Source organism: Anolis sagrei, chromosome 3, assembly GCF_037176765.1.
Source record: "Anolis sagrei isolate rAnoSag1 chromosome 3, rAnoSag1.mat, whole genome shotgun sequence".
Lineage (NCBI taxonomy): Eukaryota > Metazoa > Chordata > Lepidosauria > Squamata > Dactyloidae > Anolis > Anolis sagrei.
This window is the reverse complement of record NC_090023.1, coordinates 22,937,282-22,958,196: the sequence shown is the minus strand read 5'-3', so window position 1 is coordinate 22,958,196 and position 20,915 is coordinate 22,937,282. Positions and strand designations below refer to the sequence as shown.

The following is a 20,915-nucleotide window of genomic DNA, read 5'->3' as shown; positions in this document are numbered from 1 at the left end:
AGGAGAAAGGAGGGAGATCTTTGCTTTGTTTTTGTTTTTTTAAATGATTACATGAAGAAAGAAAGAAAAAAACAATGTTAGGACCCAAAAAAGGGAGTGCAAGGATTAAGTGGTGGCTATTATTATGTGATGAAATACAGCAGCAATATTGACTTCAACAGAATGACCACACAGTTGTTATTAGTCTGAGAAGAATCGCCTGACTTTCTGAGTCTTAAGATTCAGGGTATATTTCTGTTGCTAGAGCAATGCTCCTCTCATAAGTAATGTTTTCAAACCTGGGGAGCAGGTGGCTACAGAGAACTGGAGACAGCAACAGAGATTATACTTTTGTGAACTGAGTACCAGTATATTGTAACATATCTGGTTCAACAAGGGTGCATCCATACAGCAAATATGATGTCTTATAGGGTGCTTTCATATATGTAATTTTGCATGAATAAGGAAAAGTAATAGCTCTGGATGATTTGTCTTCAAGGGTGCTGTTAGTCCTGGATGCCAAAATCCTTGAACTGACATTGAACCAATTGTATACTCTTTCAAGTCAATGGAAGTCAGGACTTGTAGCTTTAGATACTGATGGATATGTGGTTTATGAACTATCATTTTAAGAATTATGAAAAAAGTAAATATCTGACACATTATCCTACCTGGAGATTGCTGAAGTGCTGTTCTTCCAGTTGCTGCTGCATTTCATCTAGATTTTGTTGAAAGAGAAGCTGGCCACTATTCAAATTTCCCCTCCTGTTTTCCTGCATTATTCTGTCACAGTTAACATTTGTTGAGTTCTGCTTCCAATTAAAAGGATCATTTCTAGTAGCCGAGGAAGGCCTGTCAGTAGTTTTTGCAGGGATGAAACATTACAATTGCTACCAACTATGATTTTATGAGTTTTATCAATAATATTTCACATTAACTGCCTTTGAAACAAATTCTGATATGTTTGATCTAACTTTGACAAAGCAAAACTAATTAATAGTTACAAAATATTTTTAAAGTCTTTATAAAAGTGCATTTCTAGCAACGTTCGTTTTAAGTTATAAACAAAATCTGAAAGATCCCATTGTCATAATTCATAATATTGTTAAATACTCCAAAGTCTAATAGGAAAATTTCTAGGAAAGTATCAATAACAGTAATCAAAAACATCAAAAGCATAGTTTGGTAAGAAGTTACAGATAAGAAATATAAAAAATGAGTAAAGAAAGACTTTCAACCTTAACTATAAATTCTGGCTCTACCAATCACGCCCTGCAAGACGGCTCCAGCGTCAAAAGCTTGGAAGCTTGGAGTCATGACACATCTTATATCTGACATATTAATTCCACATATCTTTCCCTGCCCCAAAGTCATTTAAAGTTTAACATTTTGTTTAAAAAAACAGTATTGTTAACATGAGTGCATACCAGAATTTTAAACAATAGGAATATTTACCTTTCAGTGAATTTGAATGGAAAGAATCCTGTTGCTTGAATTTTCTGAAGAGCCTCATCCAATTTAGGTTCTGTTTTTCCCTGCACTTTGGGTTAAAATAAAGCACATATTGTGTTAAATATCAAGTTTTTGATAATAATAAAAAATACAAGTTGCAATAAAAATAGAACAGCACTCAACAAGCTGTGCCTCAGTCAGCATTCTATCATAGCCCTCAGCAGGCCTGTAGCCAGGATTTTGATTCGGGGGGGGGGGGGGGGGCTGAGTTTGATTTGTGGGGGGGCTGAGTCTGAGTGAAAGAGGGTCTACCCTAGCAAACCTTTTGTATTGTTACCCCAATACCCCCATGCATATGGAATATATTGAGTATGGTGATGAGATCATAATATGAATAAACATAACAGTTTAAATAATGCACCAGAAAGGCCTTCTCGCGGACCACCATGAGCCCCCCCCCCCTTCCCGGCTACATGCCTGGCCCTCAGTATTTATTTTCTGTTTTATAAATGGAGTGTTGTTTTGGAAGCTCTGTATATTTGTAGTCCCGTATTAAACACACTTAAAACTGCATTCTCTAAGCTTCTGAGAAACTGCTGCTAGACTTGCAAAAAGAGTCCTCTTGGTAAAGTGGTCTGAATTATGGGAATCAGGGGAAATCAGGGGTCAAACTCTCTCTCAGCTATGGAAACCTGCTGGCTGATCTTGGGCCTGAGAGAGAAATGGCAAACCTCCTCTAAAATAATCTTGCCAAGAAAAATCCCTGATATGTTAGGATTAGGGTTGCCCTAGGTCAGTGGTTCTCAACCTTCCTAATGCTGCAACTCCTTAATATAGTTCCTCATGTTGTGGTGTCCGCCAATCATAAAATTATTTTTGTTGCTACTTTTTTACTGCAATTTTGCTACTGTTATGAATCGTAATGTAAATATCTGACATGTTGGATGTATTTTCATTCACTGGACCAAATTTGGCAAATATCTGATATGCCTGAATCTGAATTCTAGTGGGGTTGGGATGGGGGGTTGATTTTGTCATTTGGGAGTTGTAGTTGCTGGGATTTATAATTCACCTACAATTAAAGAGCATTCTGAACTCCACCAATGATGGACTTGAACCAAACTTGGCACACAGGACTCCCATTACCAACAGAAAATACTGGAAGGATTTGATAAAAATTGATCTTGAGTTTTGGAGTTGTAGTTCACCTACACCTAGAGAGCACTGTGGACTCAAACAATGATGGATTTGGACCAAACTTGGCACAAATACATGCCCATATTTGAACACTAGTGGAGTTTGGGGAAAATAGACCTTGACATTTTGGAGTTGTAGTTGCTGGGATTTATAGTTCACCTACAATCAAACCTTCTAAACCCCACCATCAATAGAATTGGGCCAAACTTCCTACACATAACTCCCATGGCCAACAGAAAATACTGTGTTTTCTGATGGTCTTTGGCGACCCCTCTGAAATCTCCTCGTGACCCCCCCAGGGGTCCCGACCCCCAGATTGAGAAACACTGCCCTAGGTCATAAAGGATGCAACAGCAGAAAACTCTGTGAAAGGTAAGCCATAAGTCAGAAACTACCCGAAGGTACACAACAACAAAAAGAAGCACATAATACAAAAGTGCAATCAATGGTGGCAAACCCAAGGAGTGTCAGCTTATTTTGATGTGAGATAAGTATTGCTGGTGAAATGGGCTACTAGGTATTTATCAAAGGTTTTGTGTTTTTTTTTTAAAAAAATCCTATCTAATAAAAGTCATATGGGTTGTTAAGGGTAGTCTCTTTGTGAACTATTTCACATTCTATGCTATCCTTTTACTGTACATGACAAGTGACGTGATGTGAACTTAGAGCTCACTAAAATCAAAATAAATAATCGCAAATGAGTTAAGAGTCTCACTTACATCAATGAGAACTACAACCAAAAAGGTTATTCTATATTAACCCATTAGAATAAATACAAAATGACAAAATAATAGGAAATATGCCAACAACACATCATTGCAACACTCAGAATACAAATAAATTGTAGCAAAATTCGAGCAGCCAAATAGCCAAGCCAAGCAGACCATTTGTCAGTGATACAAATTAAACACATTAAAAAACCCTAGTTAATCACAAAAATTAGAGGTAACGTGTGAGAGACTTCTAGTTTTTCAAATACAACAGTATATATTTATATTTAACTGACTGTGCAAAAGTACTTTTCCTTATATCAGGCATGATGCGTTCATATGGATTAGATGTGAACAACAACTTATATTCAATGTATTGTCGAAGGCTTTCATGGCCGGAATCACTCAGTTCTTGTGGGTTTTTTCGGGCTATATGGCCATGTTCTAGAGGCATTTCTCCTGACGTTTCGCCTGCATCTATGGCAGGCATCCTCAGAGGGTGAGGTCTGGAGCTGGGAAAAAGGGGGTTTATATATCTGTGGAAAGACCAGGGTGAGACAAAAGGCTACTGTAAGATGGGCTAGGTGTGAATCTTTTCAATTGACCACCTTGATTAGCATACAATGGGCTGACTGTGCCTGGAGCAAACTCTTAATGAAAGGTGATTAGATGTCCCTGCCTGTTTTTCTCTCTGTTGTTTTAATTTTAGAATTTTTAAAAACTGGTAGCCAAATTTTGTTCATTTTCATGGTTTCTTCCTTTCTGTTGAAATTGTCCACATGTTTGTGGATTTCAATGGCTTCTCTGTGTAGCCTGACATGGTGGTTGTGAGAGTGGTCCAGCATTTTTGTGTTCTCAAATAGAATGCTGTGTCCAGGTTGGTTCATCAGGTGCTCTGCTAGGGCTGATTTCTCTGGTTGAAGTAGTCTGCAGTGCCTTTCATGTTCCTTGATGCGTGTCTGGGCACTGCGTTTGGTGGTCCCTATGTAGACTTGTCCACAGCTGCATGGTACACGGTAGACTCCTGCAGAGGTGAGAGGATCCCTCTTGTCCTTTGCTGAACGTAGCATTTGTTGAATTTTCTTGGTGGGTTTGTAGATTGTTTGTATGTTGTGTTTCCTCATCAGCTTCCCTATGCGGTCAGTGGTTCCCTTGATGTATGGCAGGGACACTTTTCCTCTGGGTGGATCTTCATCTTTACTCTCGTGGCTTGTTCTTGGTCTTGCAGCTCTTCTGATGTCTGAGGTGGAGTATCCATTGGCCTGTAGAGCCCAGTTGAGGTGGTTTAGTTCATCTTGGAGGAGGTGGGGTTCACAGATTCTTTTTGCACGGTCTGCCAAGGCTTTGATGGTGCTTCTTTTTTGACTTGGGTGATGGTTGGAGTTTTTATGTAGATATCTATCTGTGTGTGTGGGTTTTCTGTAGACGGTGTGACCCAATTGTTGATCTGGTTTGCGGATGACTAGGACATCTAGAAAAGGCAGTCTTCCTTCCTTTTCTATTTCCATAGTGAACTGGATGTTAGGGTGGATGCTGTTAAGATGTTCCAGGAATCTGTTGAGTTCTTCTTCTCCATGGCTCCAAATGGTGAAAGTGTCATCCACATATCTGAACCATATAGTGGGCTTTTTGGTTGCTGTTTCAAGAGCTTGTTTTTCGAATTGTTCCATGTAGAAGTTAGCTATGACTGGGCTGAGAGGGCTCCCCATAGCTACTCCATCCTTCTGTTCGTAGAATTCATTGTCCCACTGAAAATAGCTGGTGGTGAGGCAGAACCAGAAAAACCAACACTCTAATTAAAAACTCCTCCATCAACTTCGACATACGACAGCAGCTATGTAAATCGGAAGCCCTTCCACCCAGGCTTTATGGACTCCCCAAAATCCATAAGGACTCCACCCCACTCAGACCAATCGTGAGTGCCATTGGGTCCCCCACATATGACTTAGCCAAATTTCTTGCTGCACAGTTACAAAGCCACATTGGGCTCACAACACACTACATCAAGGACTCAGCCCACTTCATTGAAAAAATCAGCAATCTCAAGCCCAATCCAAATGACAAACTGATCAGCTTCGATGTTTACCATGGTCCCAGTTGCAGACACCATGGCACTCATCAACCAGAGGTTCCCAGAAGACATCACAGCGCTGTTTCACCATTGCCTCACCACCAGCTATTTTCAGTGGGACAATGAATTCTACGAACAGAAGGATGGAGTAGCTATGGGGAGCCCTCTCAGCCCAGTCATAGCTAACTTCTACATGGAACAATTCGAAAAACAAGCTCTTGAAACAGCAACCAAAAAGCCCACTATATGGTTCAGATATGTGGATGACACTTTCACCATTTGGAGCCATGGAGAAGAAGAACTCAACAGGTTCCTGGAACATCTTAACAGCATCCACCCTAACATCCAGTTCACTATGGAAATAGAAAAGGAAGGAAGACTGCCTTTTCTAGATGTCCTAGTCATCCGCAAACCAGATCAACAATTGGGTCACACCGTCTACAGAAAACCCACACACACAGATAGATATCTACATAAAAACTCCAACCATCACCCAAGTCAAAAAAGAAGCACCATCAAAGCCTTGGCAGACCGTGCAAAAAGAATCTGTGAACCCCACCTCCTCCAAGATGAACTAAACCACCTCAACTGGGCTCTACAGGCCAATGGATACTCCACCTCAGACATCAGAAGAGCTGCAAGACCAAGAACAAGCCACGAGAGTAAAGATGAAGATCCACCCAGAGGAAAAGTGTCCCTGCCATACATCAAGGGAACCACTGACCGCATAGGGAAGCTGATGAGGAAACACAACATACAAACAATCTACAAACCCACCAAGAAAATTCAACAAATGCTACGTTCAGCAAAGGACAAGAGGGATCCTCTCACCTCTGCAGGAGTCTACCGTGTACCATGCAGCTGTGGACAAGTCTACATAGGGACCACCAAACGCAGTGCCCAGACACGCATCAAGGAACATGAAAGGCACTGCAGACTACTTCAACCAGAGAAATCAGCCCTAGCAGAGCACCTGATGAACCAACCTGGACACAGCATTCTATTTGAGAACACAAAAATGCTGGACCACTCTCACAACCACCATGTCAGGCTACACAGAGAAGCCATTGAAATCCACAAACATGTGGACAATTTCAACAGAAAGGAAGAAACCATGAAAATGAACAAAATTTGGCTACCAGTTTTTAAAAATTCTAAAATTAAAACAACAGAGAGAAAAACAGGCAGGGACATCTAATCACCTTTCATTAAGAGTTTGCTCCAGGCACAGTCAGCCCATTGTATGCTAATCAAGGTGGTCAATTGAAAAGATTCACACCTAGCCCATCTTACAGTAGCCTTTTGTCTCACCCTGGTCTTTCCACAGATATATAAACCCCCTTTTTCCCAGCTCCAGACCTCACCCTCTGAGGATGCCTGCCATAGATGCAGGCGAAACGTCAGGAGAAATGCCTCTAGAACATGGCCATATAGCCCGAAAAAACCCACAAGAACTGAACTTATATTCAATCAAGCATCACTATTCATACATTTTAGAAAAGGTTAAAATATATCAACACCAAGCTCTCTTATTTGCCACTGATTCATTTGATCAGCCAACAGAAAATATTACCTCACATTTGGAACTGATGCAGTCATGACTGCCAGACAAGAGAAGAACATAAGTAAAATACCACATCTAGTATCCTACTGTGTGTATACTCCCTCTATTTATACAGACTGGAACAAAACTAAATCACTGAAACTGATCTTAATAATGCACAATGATTCTATTCTGTATTTACTTAAAAAGCACAAACAAATAAACACAAAAAATTGGTGAGACCCTTGCAGTTAATAAAATAAAATTCGAAAACTGTACAATGTTTATAGTGCTTGAGTTGTGTGTTCCTGCATGAAAAAGTGCTGGAATAGATAGCCTCTGAGGTCCTTTCCAAATGTGTGAGTCTATGATTGATGTTTTGTAAGACTGTCTGATAAAACTACAGAATTAACTCTACTCTCTGCCCATATACAAAGCTGCCTTTAGGGATCCAAATGTGAAAATGATGAATGAAAACAGTTTAGAGTTCTGAAATTACTAACAGTAGATGTATAGAAACATTTAGAAACATTCCTTGACCAGCAAAAAGGAGGTAACCAGATTTCTAAGGCAAAAAGGAGCATATATGAACTGCTCAAATGAAAATAAAATAAAACTTGACAAGCAGTGTTGATACAAGCAGTTACATAGAAAAGTCTGCACTAATAAGCAGCTATGCCAATAATCATATAGGTGCAAATATCAAAATTATTATACTGCAATGTCTCAAATATTGTGAAAATACTGGTGATAATGTATTGCTTTCTCCCCAAAGGAACCAAAGGCACATGTTGGGCTTGTAACCACTACACTGTTTACATGAAGGGCCATTTTCACTTCTGGGATCATTTTAGAACAATATAGGCTGCTAAAAATGTCTCCAAAAGATTAGAGGGCACTAAATAGTGTGTGCCCAAAAACGGGTCTCTGGTTTTGAAAAATAGGTATTTTAATGTGAAATGGTGCATAATATATTTTGGAATCAATTTTTTCTTGTAACAGAAATATATATGCATTCTTAATCTATACATTTTATTTACAAACCTCCTCCTCCCCTCTTGCGCTGTGAAGATGGAAGGTGACTACGCTGGAATCTTTCTGTGGCTTCTTGGTGTTTCTGTTTCCTTTGCAGCAGAATTTGTTCTCTAAATTTTTGTTCCTTTCGTTCATCCTCTTTCCACTTTTCTTCAAGTGCCCTATTGAAAAAATAAGAGTTTTTAATACAAATATACAATCTATGATATTAAGTGTCTGACATTTTAATTCAGGCTCTTGGGAGGCTGGGTGGGATTAGGGGGGATATGAGTTTTAAAGGCCATCTTAGTGTGTTTACTGTATTTTAATTCTGTTTTTACCACGCCATTACGATTTAATTGTTTTCTAACTTTTGTGTTACTTTTAAAAACTGTCTATAGATGTTTTTCCCATGAGTTCCCATGGGAAAAAAGGCAGGATATAAATAATGATAATTTCTTCTCCAAATACAGTGGTACAGTAGGCTGGTCCATGAGGTCACGAAGAGTCGGAGACGACTGAACGAATGAACAACAACACATATTAAAATGTCAGGTTGATTAGAAAACATGTTCAGATTCACTATAGCTGGGAAAGTGAAAGAAAACAAAACTGATTAGAATAGGCACAAACCCGATCAGAAGCTACAAGCCTGAGGCTAAGTGTTCCTTGTTATGGAGCCAGATAGAGCCAATATGATCCTGTGGGACAGGAAAAGGGGAATCGTAAGGCCCTCTAGATATTATTAGGAATGCAAATTCTATGGGTTCTGGCCAGGATAAGCAGAGGAAGGATATGGGAACTGCAGTTGACAGTTATCCATATCCAATTAGCCATCTCAATTCTGGATCTCATGAGATCCCAGTTTCTTGGGTATACCTAAATATTGATGGGAAATCCACTGACTGAGCCACCAAATATTATAACAAAAGTTAATGTAGCTTGTTTTATTTGTTTAAAATCTCTGCAGCTAGATATATTGAAAAAGGAAAAGTTAAAGCATAATCCTATGTAGAAATAACTTCCACTGCATTTTGGTTGGTTATAATAATGAATATGTATCTTTATCAATAAACAATGATAAAAAAGATTGATAATTATCACACAGCCAGAACAACTCTCCTGAGTAAAACATTGTAGTGTCAAGGGTTTTCCAGTTTAGAAAAAATGTTGAATGTGTTAGATGACTGTAAAGTTATGGATGGTGCTGAGAAAATGGATGTGGAAACACATTTCTCTATCTCTCACAAAAATTGGTGCCTCTACAGAATTAAATTGATTCACTCCCAACTCACTCCATTAGAATGCCTTGGCAAATGGAGTTTAAGGGACTGTACTAGAGCTCTGCAGCCAAACAAAAAATGAACAGAATCATCCAGTGAAGCTGAATGGCAGGTTGACAGGGAGAAGGAAATACTCTTTCACACAATGCAAAAATGACAGAATTTGCTGTCACAATATGTAATGGAGATTGTTGTTTTAGTAGTTTATTGCCTGCTTTACTAATCTTAAAAGTAACTTTGCATTTAATTACAAGCAAAATTTTAATATGTCAAGGAAGAGACAATATATGAGTATATACAATTCTGTTGCTTTAGGTGAAATGTGTTCATTTTGTGGAAAAGTGTCTTGGATGCTAAGGAAAGGGCTTTTCTTGAAGAAAGGTATTTGAAACTGCAGTTTTACAGCCATCTGAGAGTAAGTCCTGTAAATGTAATTGGACTTACTTATGAGTCGACATGATTATGCTCTAAACCTGTTTAATGGCTCATCACAGGATGGTCTCTTTTTCATAAGGCTTTCGGGCCATGACTGGTTCTTCCTGTACCAATGTGGTTTAAATGGTTACAAATAACAACAAAGGATTTCCCCAGGCTGGAAGCAGCCAGGCTTTGAAGCTGCAAGGCCATTCAATGATAATCGAGGTGGCCAGTTGCAACATTCACACCTCAAACAGATAAGAAATCTTCCTCCCAACATAGACATTCCACAGATATATAAACCTCACTTGCCTTGTTTCCTATAGATCTCACAACCTCTGAGGATGCCTGCCACAAATGTAGGCAAAACGAATGTTTCTGGAACATGGCCATACAGCCCGGAAAACTCACAACAACCCAGGAAATTGTTTTTCTAGCTATTTATTCTTTTAGTCTTTCTACTCCAATAGTTCAGTGGTTGTTGTATAATTCTTAAAATATTTGCTTATGGTGTGAAAATTGTTAGCTGTCTTGAGTTTAAGAAAATAAATGGTTAGAAAAATAATCAGTGTATCAGAAATTCTTCTTCCATCACTTTTTTTGAATCTGTGTTTTTACATGTTTCGCTTCTTGTTGAAACCTATTAAGTACAATGCCTTTTGTACTGAAAAGATTGTCCAGTTGAAAGGAATACTAGCATCAATTTAGCAGTGCATCAGAGAAACTGTATTGTGATTCATCTATGGTTACATGAACATTATCTTGCTTCAGTTTCTGCAGGCTGATGAACTTTATACATTTTGTAATTGCAACAGGGTCAAGTATAGTTTAGCAGTGTAATCTGAAGCTAAAAACAAGACACCTTATCTTCCAGATATACTTTAAGGTAGCAGTTATTTCAAAAGGTCATCTATGTAAGTGTTAGTCCTGATTACTAGTATCACAAATACATTGGGTTACACTCAGATTTTTGTCAGGTTTGGCATAGATCCATTTAAATCACCAGGACAATTTAGTAAAGGGGTGTTATGTGGTTTCCAAGCTGTATGGTTGTATTCTAGCAGCATTTTCTCCTGACATTTCACCTGCATCTGTAGCTGGCGTCTTCAGAGGATTTTCTGAAGATGCCAGCCACAGATGCAGGCAAAACATCAGGAGAAAATACTGCTAGAACACAGCCATACAGCCTGGAAACCACATAACACCCTATTACTAAGTTGTCCTGGTGATTTAAATGATGACACTAAACTGCACTGACTTTGGATCTGTCCCATTATCTGTCCTGATTTTAAAGGAATTGAGGAGCAGCCAATAAAATCTGCAGAAGAAACAGGAGAAACATCTCAAAGTATTCAACTGATGGATGCTTTTCCTGATTAAAAAAATCCAACATATTTAAGCCTGGACATGCTCTCAAAGATCCTCTTCTGGTTATATAAATAATTAAAACTGATTTCAAAAATGAAATGTTGGATTACTAATCTTTTAATCATGAGCCTATGCTTTCACTTCTAACGTCACATCACTAACACATCATAACAACCAAAGTTATCTTTATATTCAGTCTCAAAAAAGAATCATGCTTAAATATAAAGAGAGGGGAGGAAGGAAAATAAATTTTGTGACATCTTGAGGACTAAACCAGTTTATTTCTCTTTTTTTGTGAATAACACATTTTCATGCATCTGATGAAATGGGCTATAGGTCAAGAAAGTTTATGTTGAAATACCATATATTACAGGTCACACAAGACTCCTTTCCTTCCTTTCCTTCATCTTTTGATAGTGAAAGAGAATCACACAACTATCTTGTTTAAAATATAAATATAAAGTGAAGTAAAGCCTATATTTACATACCTCCTTCTTTTATTTGTTTCAATAGAAAGTTTTCGTGCTTGATTATGAAATAGTCTTTGATCCTTTAGCAACTCATGACGTTCTATTGATAAATCCCTCTCGAGAAGAACTTTTAAATTTCTGACCACAGTATTAAGGATAATAGATGCTGTAACAAACATCCTTGTAACGTAGATTACATTCTTGATTATGACACTAGTTGGAAATAAATCACTTAAAAGATATTATGATATTCTGAATTAATCGTCTTTTACATTAATTAGCATTCTATACAATGAAAATAGCTTCCTAAGCAAAGGAAGTATGCAAGTGCTTCTTTGTTGCCTCTAGCCACAATTTATTTATTTATTTATTTACTTTGCTTATATACCGCTGTATCTCAAGCCCGAAGGCGACTCACGGCGGTTCACAAACAGTAAAAACAGTAGAAACAGCAGTGGTTCCATACAACATATAACAATTGACTTAACACATTATCCATAAATTACCAATAAGCAATTACAATGCAAATTATTACAAAAAACAACCGTACCCAATCTTATCATCCAAGCGTAGTCCAGGTTCGTCGTCCATTGTTCCATTCCTATGTTCCATTACCAGATTGCACTAAATTACTCAAACGCCTGCACAAACATCCAGGTCTTCACCTTTTTGCGGAATACCATTAGAGATGGTGCTAGTCTAATGTCCGTAGGAAGGGCGTTCCACAGCCGAGGAGCCACCACCGAGAAGGCCCTATCTCTCGTCCCCGCCAGCCGAGCTTGAGAAGCAGGCGGGATCGAGAGCAGGGTCTCCCCGGAAGATCTCAAACTCCTGGTGGGTTCATAGGCAGAGATGCAGTCAGATAGGTAGCTTGGGCAGGAACCGTTTAGCGCTTTAAAGGCCAACGCCAGCACTTTGAATTCAGCCCGGTAGCAGATCGGTAGCCAGTGGAGTTGGCGCAACAGGGGGGTTGTATGCTCCCTGCGCTCCGCTCCTGTTAAAATCATGGCTGCCGAGCGTTGGACTAGTTGGAGCTTCCGAGCTGTCTTCAAAGGCAACCCCACGTAGAGAGCGTTGCAGTAGTCTAAACGGGATGTAACCAGAGCGTGGACTACCGTGGCCAAGTCAGACTTCCCAAGGTATGGGCGCAGCTGGCGCACAAGCTTTAGCTGTGCAAATGCTCCCCTGGTCACCGCCGAAACCTGGGGTTCCAGGCTCAGCGATGAGTCCAGGGTCACACCCAAGCTGCGAACCTGCATCTTCAGGGGGAGTGCGGCCCCATCCAACACAGGCTGTAACCCTATGCCCTGTTCGGCCTTGCGACTGACCAGGAGTACCTCTGTCTTGTCTGGATTCAATTTCAATTTGTTCGCCCTCATCCAGACCGTCACAGCGGCCAGGCACCGGTTCAGGACCTGGACAGCCTCCTTAGTAGCAGGTGGAAAGGAGTGACAGAGTTGAACATCATCCGCGTACAGATGACACCGTACCCCGAAGCTCCGGATGATCTCCCCCAGCGGCTTCATGTAGATGTTAAACAACATGGGAGACAATATTGAGCCCTGAGGAACCCCACAAGACAATGTTTGTGGGGTTGAACAGGTGTCCCCCAACAACACCTTCTGAGATCGACCCTCCAGGAATGACCGGAGCCACTGCAAAACAGTACCTCCAAGACCCATCCCTGCGAGGCGTCCCAGAAGGATACCGTGGTCGACGGTATCGAAGGCCACTGAGAGGTCAAGCAGCACCAACAGGGACACACTCCCCCTGTCGAGCTCCCGGCGCAGATCATCCACTAAGGCGACCAAGGCTGTCTCGGTACCATGTCCCGGCCTAAAGCCAGACTGTGCCGGGTCTAGATAATCCGTGTCTACCAAGAATACCTGGAGTTGTGAGGCCAACACACGTTCCAAGACTTTGCCCAAGAAGGGGAGATTGGAAACTGGCCGATAGTTGTCGAATTTAGTGGGGTCCAGTGACGGTTTCTTCAACAGCGGTTTTATTATAGCTTGTTTTAAGCTCGCTGGAATCTTGCCTTCCCGAAGGGAAGCATTAACCACCACCTTAACCCACTCAGCCAATCCCCCTCTGGCCTCCTTTAGAAGCCAGGATGGGCAGGGGTCCAGGATGCATGTGGTTGGCCTCATTCCTCCAAGTATCCTGTACACATCCTCGGGTTTCACCAATTGAAATGAATCCATCAAAACTGGACAAGCAGGTGCTCGTGTTACATCCTCAGAGACTGCCATTAACATGGTATCCAGACCAGAACGGATCAAAGCGACTTTGTCTGTAAAGAACTGAGCAAAAGCTTCACAGCGAGAAGTCGAATTGTCAGGGTTCCCACCTTGAGTGGTGGGATTTAAAAGGCCTCTGACAATTCGGAACAGCTCAGCCGGACGGTTCTTTGCAGACGCAATAGTGGCCGCAAAGAAGGTTCAAGCTGTAGGTTTTGGAACAGATACAAATGTATCTTTAAAGCAGTCATACATATAGAGTTCAAGGATGCAGTATATATGAAACTGGGCTCTTTTTCTCTTGAGCCATATGGAGAGTTGAGGGAGGGAAGGGTTCCAACAAAAGAAATTTGAAGGAAGAAAACCCCATTGAATTCAGTCAGACTAATTTGTGACCAGATGTGCAGATGACTGTGTTGAGGTTTAACAGAACTACTTACTAGAAGGACAAACATAGTAATGATGGGCCAAACCATCATAAACAATATGTCAATGTGAATAAAACCAGGTATCTCAAAGGTCTTCAGGAGCTTTATAAAATAATAGAAATAGTTTTGGTGTTAAAAATGAGAATGAAGTCCTATTAATTTGGAAGATGATATAATACAAGTTTAAAAGGTTAAGGATCAATGTCTGGCCTCAAAGCAGTTTAACAACAAAGAAACAGATTAAAATTCTCCCACTCTCCTTTCCTTGTCTTAAGCAATTCAGTATATTCTGGCAGTAGTGAGGCACTCTTCTTAAATTGGGTCAGGTAAATGTAATGAGATAAATGTGGGCTTCAGAGACAGTAGCAAAACGGTTTATATGTTGGGCTAGGACTCTGGAGCATCAGTGCTTAAATCCCCAACTCAGCCATTGAAACCCACTGGTCATATTCTCTCTGCCTAAGACAGTGGTTCTCAACCTGTGGGTCCCCAGATGTTTTGGCCTTCAACTCCCAGAAATCCTAACAGCTGGTAAACTGGCTGGGATTTTTGGGAGTTGTAGGCCAAAACACCTGGAGACCCACAGATTGAGAACCACTGGCCTAAGAGGAAGGCAATGGCAAACTTCCTCTGAATGAATCTGGTAAAGAAAACTCTACAATATGGACACCATTAGCTGAAGTTAACCTAAAGTTGAAGAACAACAAATGTGGTCATCCAAAAGTAATGAATGAAAATAATTACACATTCCGTATGGCTGATCTACCCCATAGGACCCTGTCAAACATTACAAAGCAACAAACCCCAAGACTTCCCTCAGTCTACGCCAGTGGTTCTCTGCCATAGATGTGGGCGAAAAGTCTGGAGAGAATACTTCTGGAACAGGGCCACACAGCCTGTAAAACTCACAGCAACCCAATGATTCTGGCCATGGAAGCTTTTGATAACACAAGATATAAACTGCCATATAATCCAATTCAATGGAGATTTTATACAGCTATGTGGAAAGGGCCTCATCTACACTGCCATATAAAATCCAGGTTATCTGCTTTGAGCAGGATTGTATGGCAATGGAGACTCATATACCCCAGTGCAAAGCAGATAATGTGGATTATCTGTCTTGATCAGTGTTTCTCAACCTTCCCAATGCCGCAACTCTTTAATACAGTTCCTTATGTTGTGGTGACTCCCAACCATAACATTATTTCCAATTTTAACTCTACATTTGGCCTCCCCACTGTTTTTAATTATGTGTTGTTTTATTGATAATGTTGTGTATCTTACTGGCTATGTGTTTTTTAATTGATTGTATTGTTGTTATTATTGCTTGTATTGTTGCGTTTGGGCTTGGCCTCATGTAAGCTGCACCGAGTCCCTTGGGGAGATGGTAGCGGGGTACAAATAAAGTGTTGTTGTTGTTGTTGTTGTTGTTGTTATTATATTACTATTATTATTTTAGTTGCTACTTCATAACTGTAATTTTGCTAATATTATTAATTGTAATATAAATATCTGATATGCAAGATGTGTTTTCATTCACTGGACCAAATTTGGCACAAATACCCAAATATGAATACTATTGAGGTTGGGGTGGGTGGGTTATTTTGTCATTTGGGAGTTGTAGTTGCTGGGATTTATAGTTAACTTACAATCAAAGAGCATTCTGAACTCCACCAACGATTGAATTGAACCAAATGTGGCACACAGAACTCCCATGACCAACAGAAAATACTGGAAGGGTTTTGTGGGCACTGACCTTGAGTTTTGGAGTTGTAGTTCACCTACAAAAATAGAGGGAGAAAATGTGGAGGCTGTGACAGACTTTGTATTTCTAGGTGCAAAGATTACTGCAGATGCAGACAGTGGCCAGGAAATCAGAAGACGCTTACTTCTTGGGAGGAGAGCAATGTCCAGTCTCGATAAAATTTTAAAGAGTAGAGACATCACACTGGCAACAAAGATCCGCCTAGTCAAAGCCATGATATTCCCTGTAGTAGCCTACAGATGTGAGAGCTGGACCTTAGGGAAGGCTGAGCGAAGGAAGATAGATGCTTTTGAACTGTGGTGTTGGAGGAAAGTTCTGAGAGTGCCTTGTACTGCAAGAAGATCCAACCAGTCCATCCTCCAGGAAATAAAGCCCAACTGCTCATTGGAGGGAAGGATACTAGAGACAAAGTTGAAGTACTTTGGCCACATCATGAGGAGACAGCAAAGCCTAGAGAAGACAATTATGCTGGGGAAAGTGGAAGGTAAAAGGAAGAGGGGCCGACCAAGGGCAAAATGGATGGATGGCATCCTTGAAGTGACTGGACTGACCTTGAAGGAGCTGGGGGTGGTGACGGCCGACAGGGAGCTCTGGCGTGGGCTGGTCCATGAGGTCACGAAGAGTCGGAGACAACTGAACGAATGAACAACAACATGTTATTGTTATTATTTATTTTTGTTTATGAGATTTATTTTACTGTTTTGTATTGCTTATTTTGTTACTGCCTTCGTTTTATTGATGTACTGTGGGCTTGGCCTCATGTAAGCCGCACCGAGTCCCTTGGGGAGATGGTAGCGGGGTACAAATAAAGTTTTATTATTATTATATTATTATTATAACTGCAATTTTGCTAATATTATTAATTGTAATGTAAATATCTGATATGCAAGATGTGTTTTCATTCACTGGACCAAATTTGGCACAAATACTCAAATATGAATACTACTGGGGTTAGGGGGTATTGAGTTTGTCATTTGGGAGTTGTAGTTGCTGGGATTTATAGTTAACTTACAATCAAAGAGCATTCTGAACTCCACCAACGATGGAATTGAACCAAACGTGGCACACAGAACTCCCATGACCAACAGAAAAGGGTTTGGTGAGCACTGACCAACAGAAAATACTGGAAGGGTTTGGTGGGCACTGACCTTTAGTTTTGGAGTTGTAGTTCACCTACATCCAAAGAGCACTGTGGACTCAAACAATGACGGATCTGGACCAAACTTGGCACAGATACTCAATATGCCCAAATGTGAACACTGCTGGAGGTTGGGGGAAAATAGACCATGACTTTTGGGAGTTGTAGTTGCTGGGATTTATAGTTCATCTACAACCAAAGAGCAATCGGAACCCCATCAATAGAATTGGTCCAAACTTCTCACACAGAACCACCATGACCAACAGAAAATTCCTGATGGTGTTTGGCGACCCCTCTGACACCCCCCCCCCCTCGACCTCCCTCCCCCCCCCCCCGGGGTCCCGACCCTCAGGTTGAGAAACGCTGGTCTTGATTATCTTGGGACCTTCCTGTCAGGCTGTTTCGGCCCCACAAAAGGCCGGCGGAGAGGAGAGGATACGGCGAGGAGGGGGAGAAAGCGGCCCAGGCCCGGCGCCCCAGACCCTGCGGCAGGGCGCTCTCCGAGAGGCCCTTCCTGAGGCCTTCCCCTTCGCGGCCTCGGCGCCAGGCCTCCGCCGCCCGCTCGGAGCCGCTGGAGGGGTTGCTGCCGCTTCTGCCGCCGCCGCCGCCGGGCTCCATCCATCCACCCCGCTCAGCCCGCCGCCGCCGCCATCGCCCTCTCGAAGGCCTCGCTCTGTCTTCCCCGAAAGGGAACCTCAGAACCAGGCGCCATCGTAGCAACCCGCGACGCTACTTCCTTCGCAACGGTAACCAAGGGAGACGGCGCGCGCGACCGGCGATTGGATGGAGCTAATCCAAAATGGCCGCCGGGAAAAGGGGCGGGGCGACAAGGAGGGGGCGGGGCCCGGAAGGCAGCCTTTCAAAACAATCCTAAGGCACTGGGTTAGCTTGCGACTGGGGCCAGCCAAAGTGTTTCCTTTGGACTTCATTTCCCAGAATTCCTGACCATTCACCCAGGTGACTGAGGCTTCTGGGGGTTGAAGTCCAAAGAAAACCTTGACAGCTACAGTTTTAAAGCCATGGTGCTCATCCAGGTTTTTTTTAAAAGACTTCATTTCCCAGAATTCCTAAACATTCGCCAAAGGGACTGAGGCTTCTGGGAGTTGAAGTCCAAAAGGAATAGTTCCCTATTGGGTTGTTGTAGGTTTTTTCAGGCTGTATGGCCATGTTCTAGAGGCATTCTCTCCTGACGTTTCGCCTGCATCTATGGCAAACATCCTCAGAGGTTGTGAGGTCTGTTGGAAGTAGGAAAAAGAGTTTATATATCTGTGGAATGACCAGGGTGGGACAAAGGACTCTTGTCTGCTGGAGCTAGGTGTGAATGTTTCAACTGACCACCTTGATTAGCATTTGATGGCCTGGCAGTGCCTGGGGAAATCATTCCACAGATATATAAACCCTTTTTCCTAGTTCCAACAGACCTCACTACCTCTGAGGATGCTTGCCATAGATGCAGGCGAAACATCAGGAGAGAATGCCTCTAGAACATGGCCATATAGCTCGAAAAAACCTACAACAACCCAGTGATTCCGGCCATGAAAGCCTTCAACAATACAATAGTTCCCTATGTTTTGTCTTCCAGAGTTTTCAGTTCAACTTCCAAAAGCACCAGCCAATTTAGACAACTGCCAGGATTTATGGGAACTGAAAATATTGGAGACTTCTGGGAGTTAAAGTTCAAAATATATTATTATTATTAATAATAATAATAATAATAATAATAATAAAACTTTATCTATACCCCTCCACCATCTCCCCAAGGGGACTCAGGGCAGCTTAGATGAGGCCAAGCCCAACAGTACAGCAAATATACAACATAAAATACAAACATTATGCAACATATAATGAAAATAAAAATAAATACAAAAACAATATAAATGAACACACCAAACAATATAAAATCACAGTAATTGGCCATATAGTACTAGCATTTCAAAGCAGTGGTGATTCTAGGGTTTTTCAAGACTTTATTTCCCAGAATCCTAAACATTCGCCTAAGTGACTGAGGCTTCTGGGAGTTGAAGTCCACAGACCTTGATAACTCCAATTTACAATTGTAATGCAATGGTGGTCCTTCCAGGGTTTTCAAGACTTCATTTCCCTGAATTCCTAAACATTCGCCTATGTGACTTAGGCTTCTGAGTCCAAAATATATACAGTACTAGCACTTCATAGGCAATCTTTGGTCCTCCAGGGCTTTTCGGGACTTCACTTGCCAGAATTCCTGATCATTCGCCCAGGTAACTGAGGCTTCTGGAAGTTGAAGTCCAAAAAACCTTGACAGCTAGAGTTTTAAAGCCATGGTGATCATCCAGGGTTTTAAGACTTCATTTCCCAGAATTCCTAAACATTCACCAAGGTGACTGAGGCTTCTGGGAATTGAAGTCCAAAATATATAGAGGACTAGCATTTGAAAGCAATGGTGATCCTCTAGAGTTTTTCAAGACTTCATTTCCCAGAATTCTTAAACATTCACCAAGGTGACAGGTTTCTGGGAGTTGAAGTCCACAAACCTTGACAACTCCAGTTGTAAAATAATGGTGGTCCACCAGGGTTCTCAAGACTTCATTTCTCAGGATTCCTAACCATTCGCCAAGGTGACTGAGGCTTCTGGGAGTTGAGGTCCACAATGTATAGAGGACTAGCATTTGAAAGCAAGGCCCTCTCTCTCATTCCCACCAACCAAGCTTGAGATGGAGGTGGAACCAAGAGAAGGACCCGGGCAGGTTCGTACAAGGATATGCAGTCAGCCAGGACCTGAACCATCTAGGGCTTTAAAGGTCATAACTAGCACATTGAATTGTGCCCAGAAACAGGCTGGCAACCAGTGGAGCTGCAGCCACAGTGGGGTTGTCTACTCCCTGTAGCCAGCCTCAGTGAGCAATCTGGCTGCAGCTGTTTGGACCAGCTGAAGTTTCTGAGCACTCTTCAGAGACAGCCTCACATAGAGTGCATTACAGTAATCCAGACAGGATGTAACTAAGGCATGTACAGAGAGTCCCCAGTGCCAAGGGCAGTTTCTCATGAGAATATTCCTGCTGGGCCTAGCAATGATGGTTCACTCCCTGTCCCTGTGAGCTCTCAAGATTTGGGTTTGGAAAACAATCTGACACCTGGGCATTTTAATGAGTAGCCAGATAGGGAGTTGAAAATAGGCGGCTGGAGATCAGTCAGAATTGACTGCAAACTCAGTATTTATGTCACTCTGAAAGGCTTCGTCTGATAAAGGGCAAATGTGGGGGAAAGCGAAACCAATTTCTGGGTTTTGGGATACAAGGTTTGCTTCAAGGGAAAACTTGTTAGATCAATCATCGTTTGGAAATCAAGTTCATGTGCAATGGAAATCCTGTTCCTGTGGAGTTTTTTAAGCCTTTTTGATTGTCATTGCATCCTGTTGATTCCTGTCTGGATAAACACTGTCTTGGATTGCTTTTATATCTTGTGTGGACATTGCTTTGTGTTACTGCCTTTTATGGACATTACTTTTTGGAACCTTCCTATTTTCTTACAAGCATTTATTTCTTCTGGCTATTTACTAAGCTTCAATAAAAGAAGATTTGTTTCTTCACTCTTCGCGTGGTGTGTTTTAAAGTCAGAGGGCTTTTTCCTGACCTGGAGTGCAACAATAAGCTCCTCCACACCATAATGACCATCATCCCATCCTGCACAGAAAACAAGATCCAAAGTGTGTCCTGCAGCAAGGGTAGGGGAAGACACCACCTGGGAGAGACCCAAAGTTGTCATGGAGGCCATGAGGTGGAATCCTTTTTATGTGGAAGCCTTCACTTTACATCAAAAGAGGGTAGAAGGAATGAAGACATTCAAAGATCCAAGAACAGG

At 41.6% G+C, this 20,915-nt stretch overlaps 1 protein-coding gene across 2 annotated transcripts in view; it reads right to left on the bottom strand.

The window, feature by feature from the left end:
• CEP126 (centrosomal protein 126) overlaps window positions 1–17,863 on the bottom strand; it is a 41,099-nt gene extending 23,236 nt beyond the window's left edge. For both annotated transcript variants that reach the window (XM_060771066.2, XM_060771068.2), the window contains exons 1-5: window positions 17,515–17,863; window positions 11,523–11,642; window positions 7,997–8,148; window positions 1,435–1,519; window positions 651–831 (exon numbers count right to left, since the gene is read on the bottom strand). In XM_060771066.2, the coding sequence (XP_060627049.2) occupies window positions 651–831; window positions 1,435–1,519; window positions 7,997–8,148; window positions 11,523–11,642; window positions 17,515–17,693 (717 nt within the window). In that variant the 5' untranslated portion in view covers window positions 17,694–17,863. The remainder of the gene's footprint in view (window positions 1–650; window positions 832–1,434; window positions 1,520–7,996; window positions 8,149–11,522; window positions 11,643–17,514) is intronic.
• Between the last annotated feature and the right edge of the window lie 3,052 nt (window positions 17,864–20,915).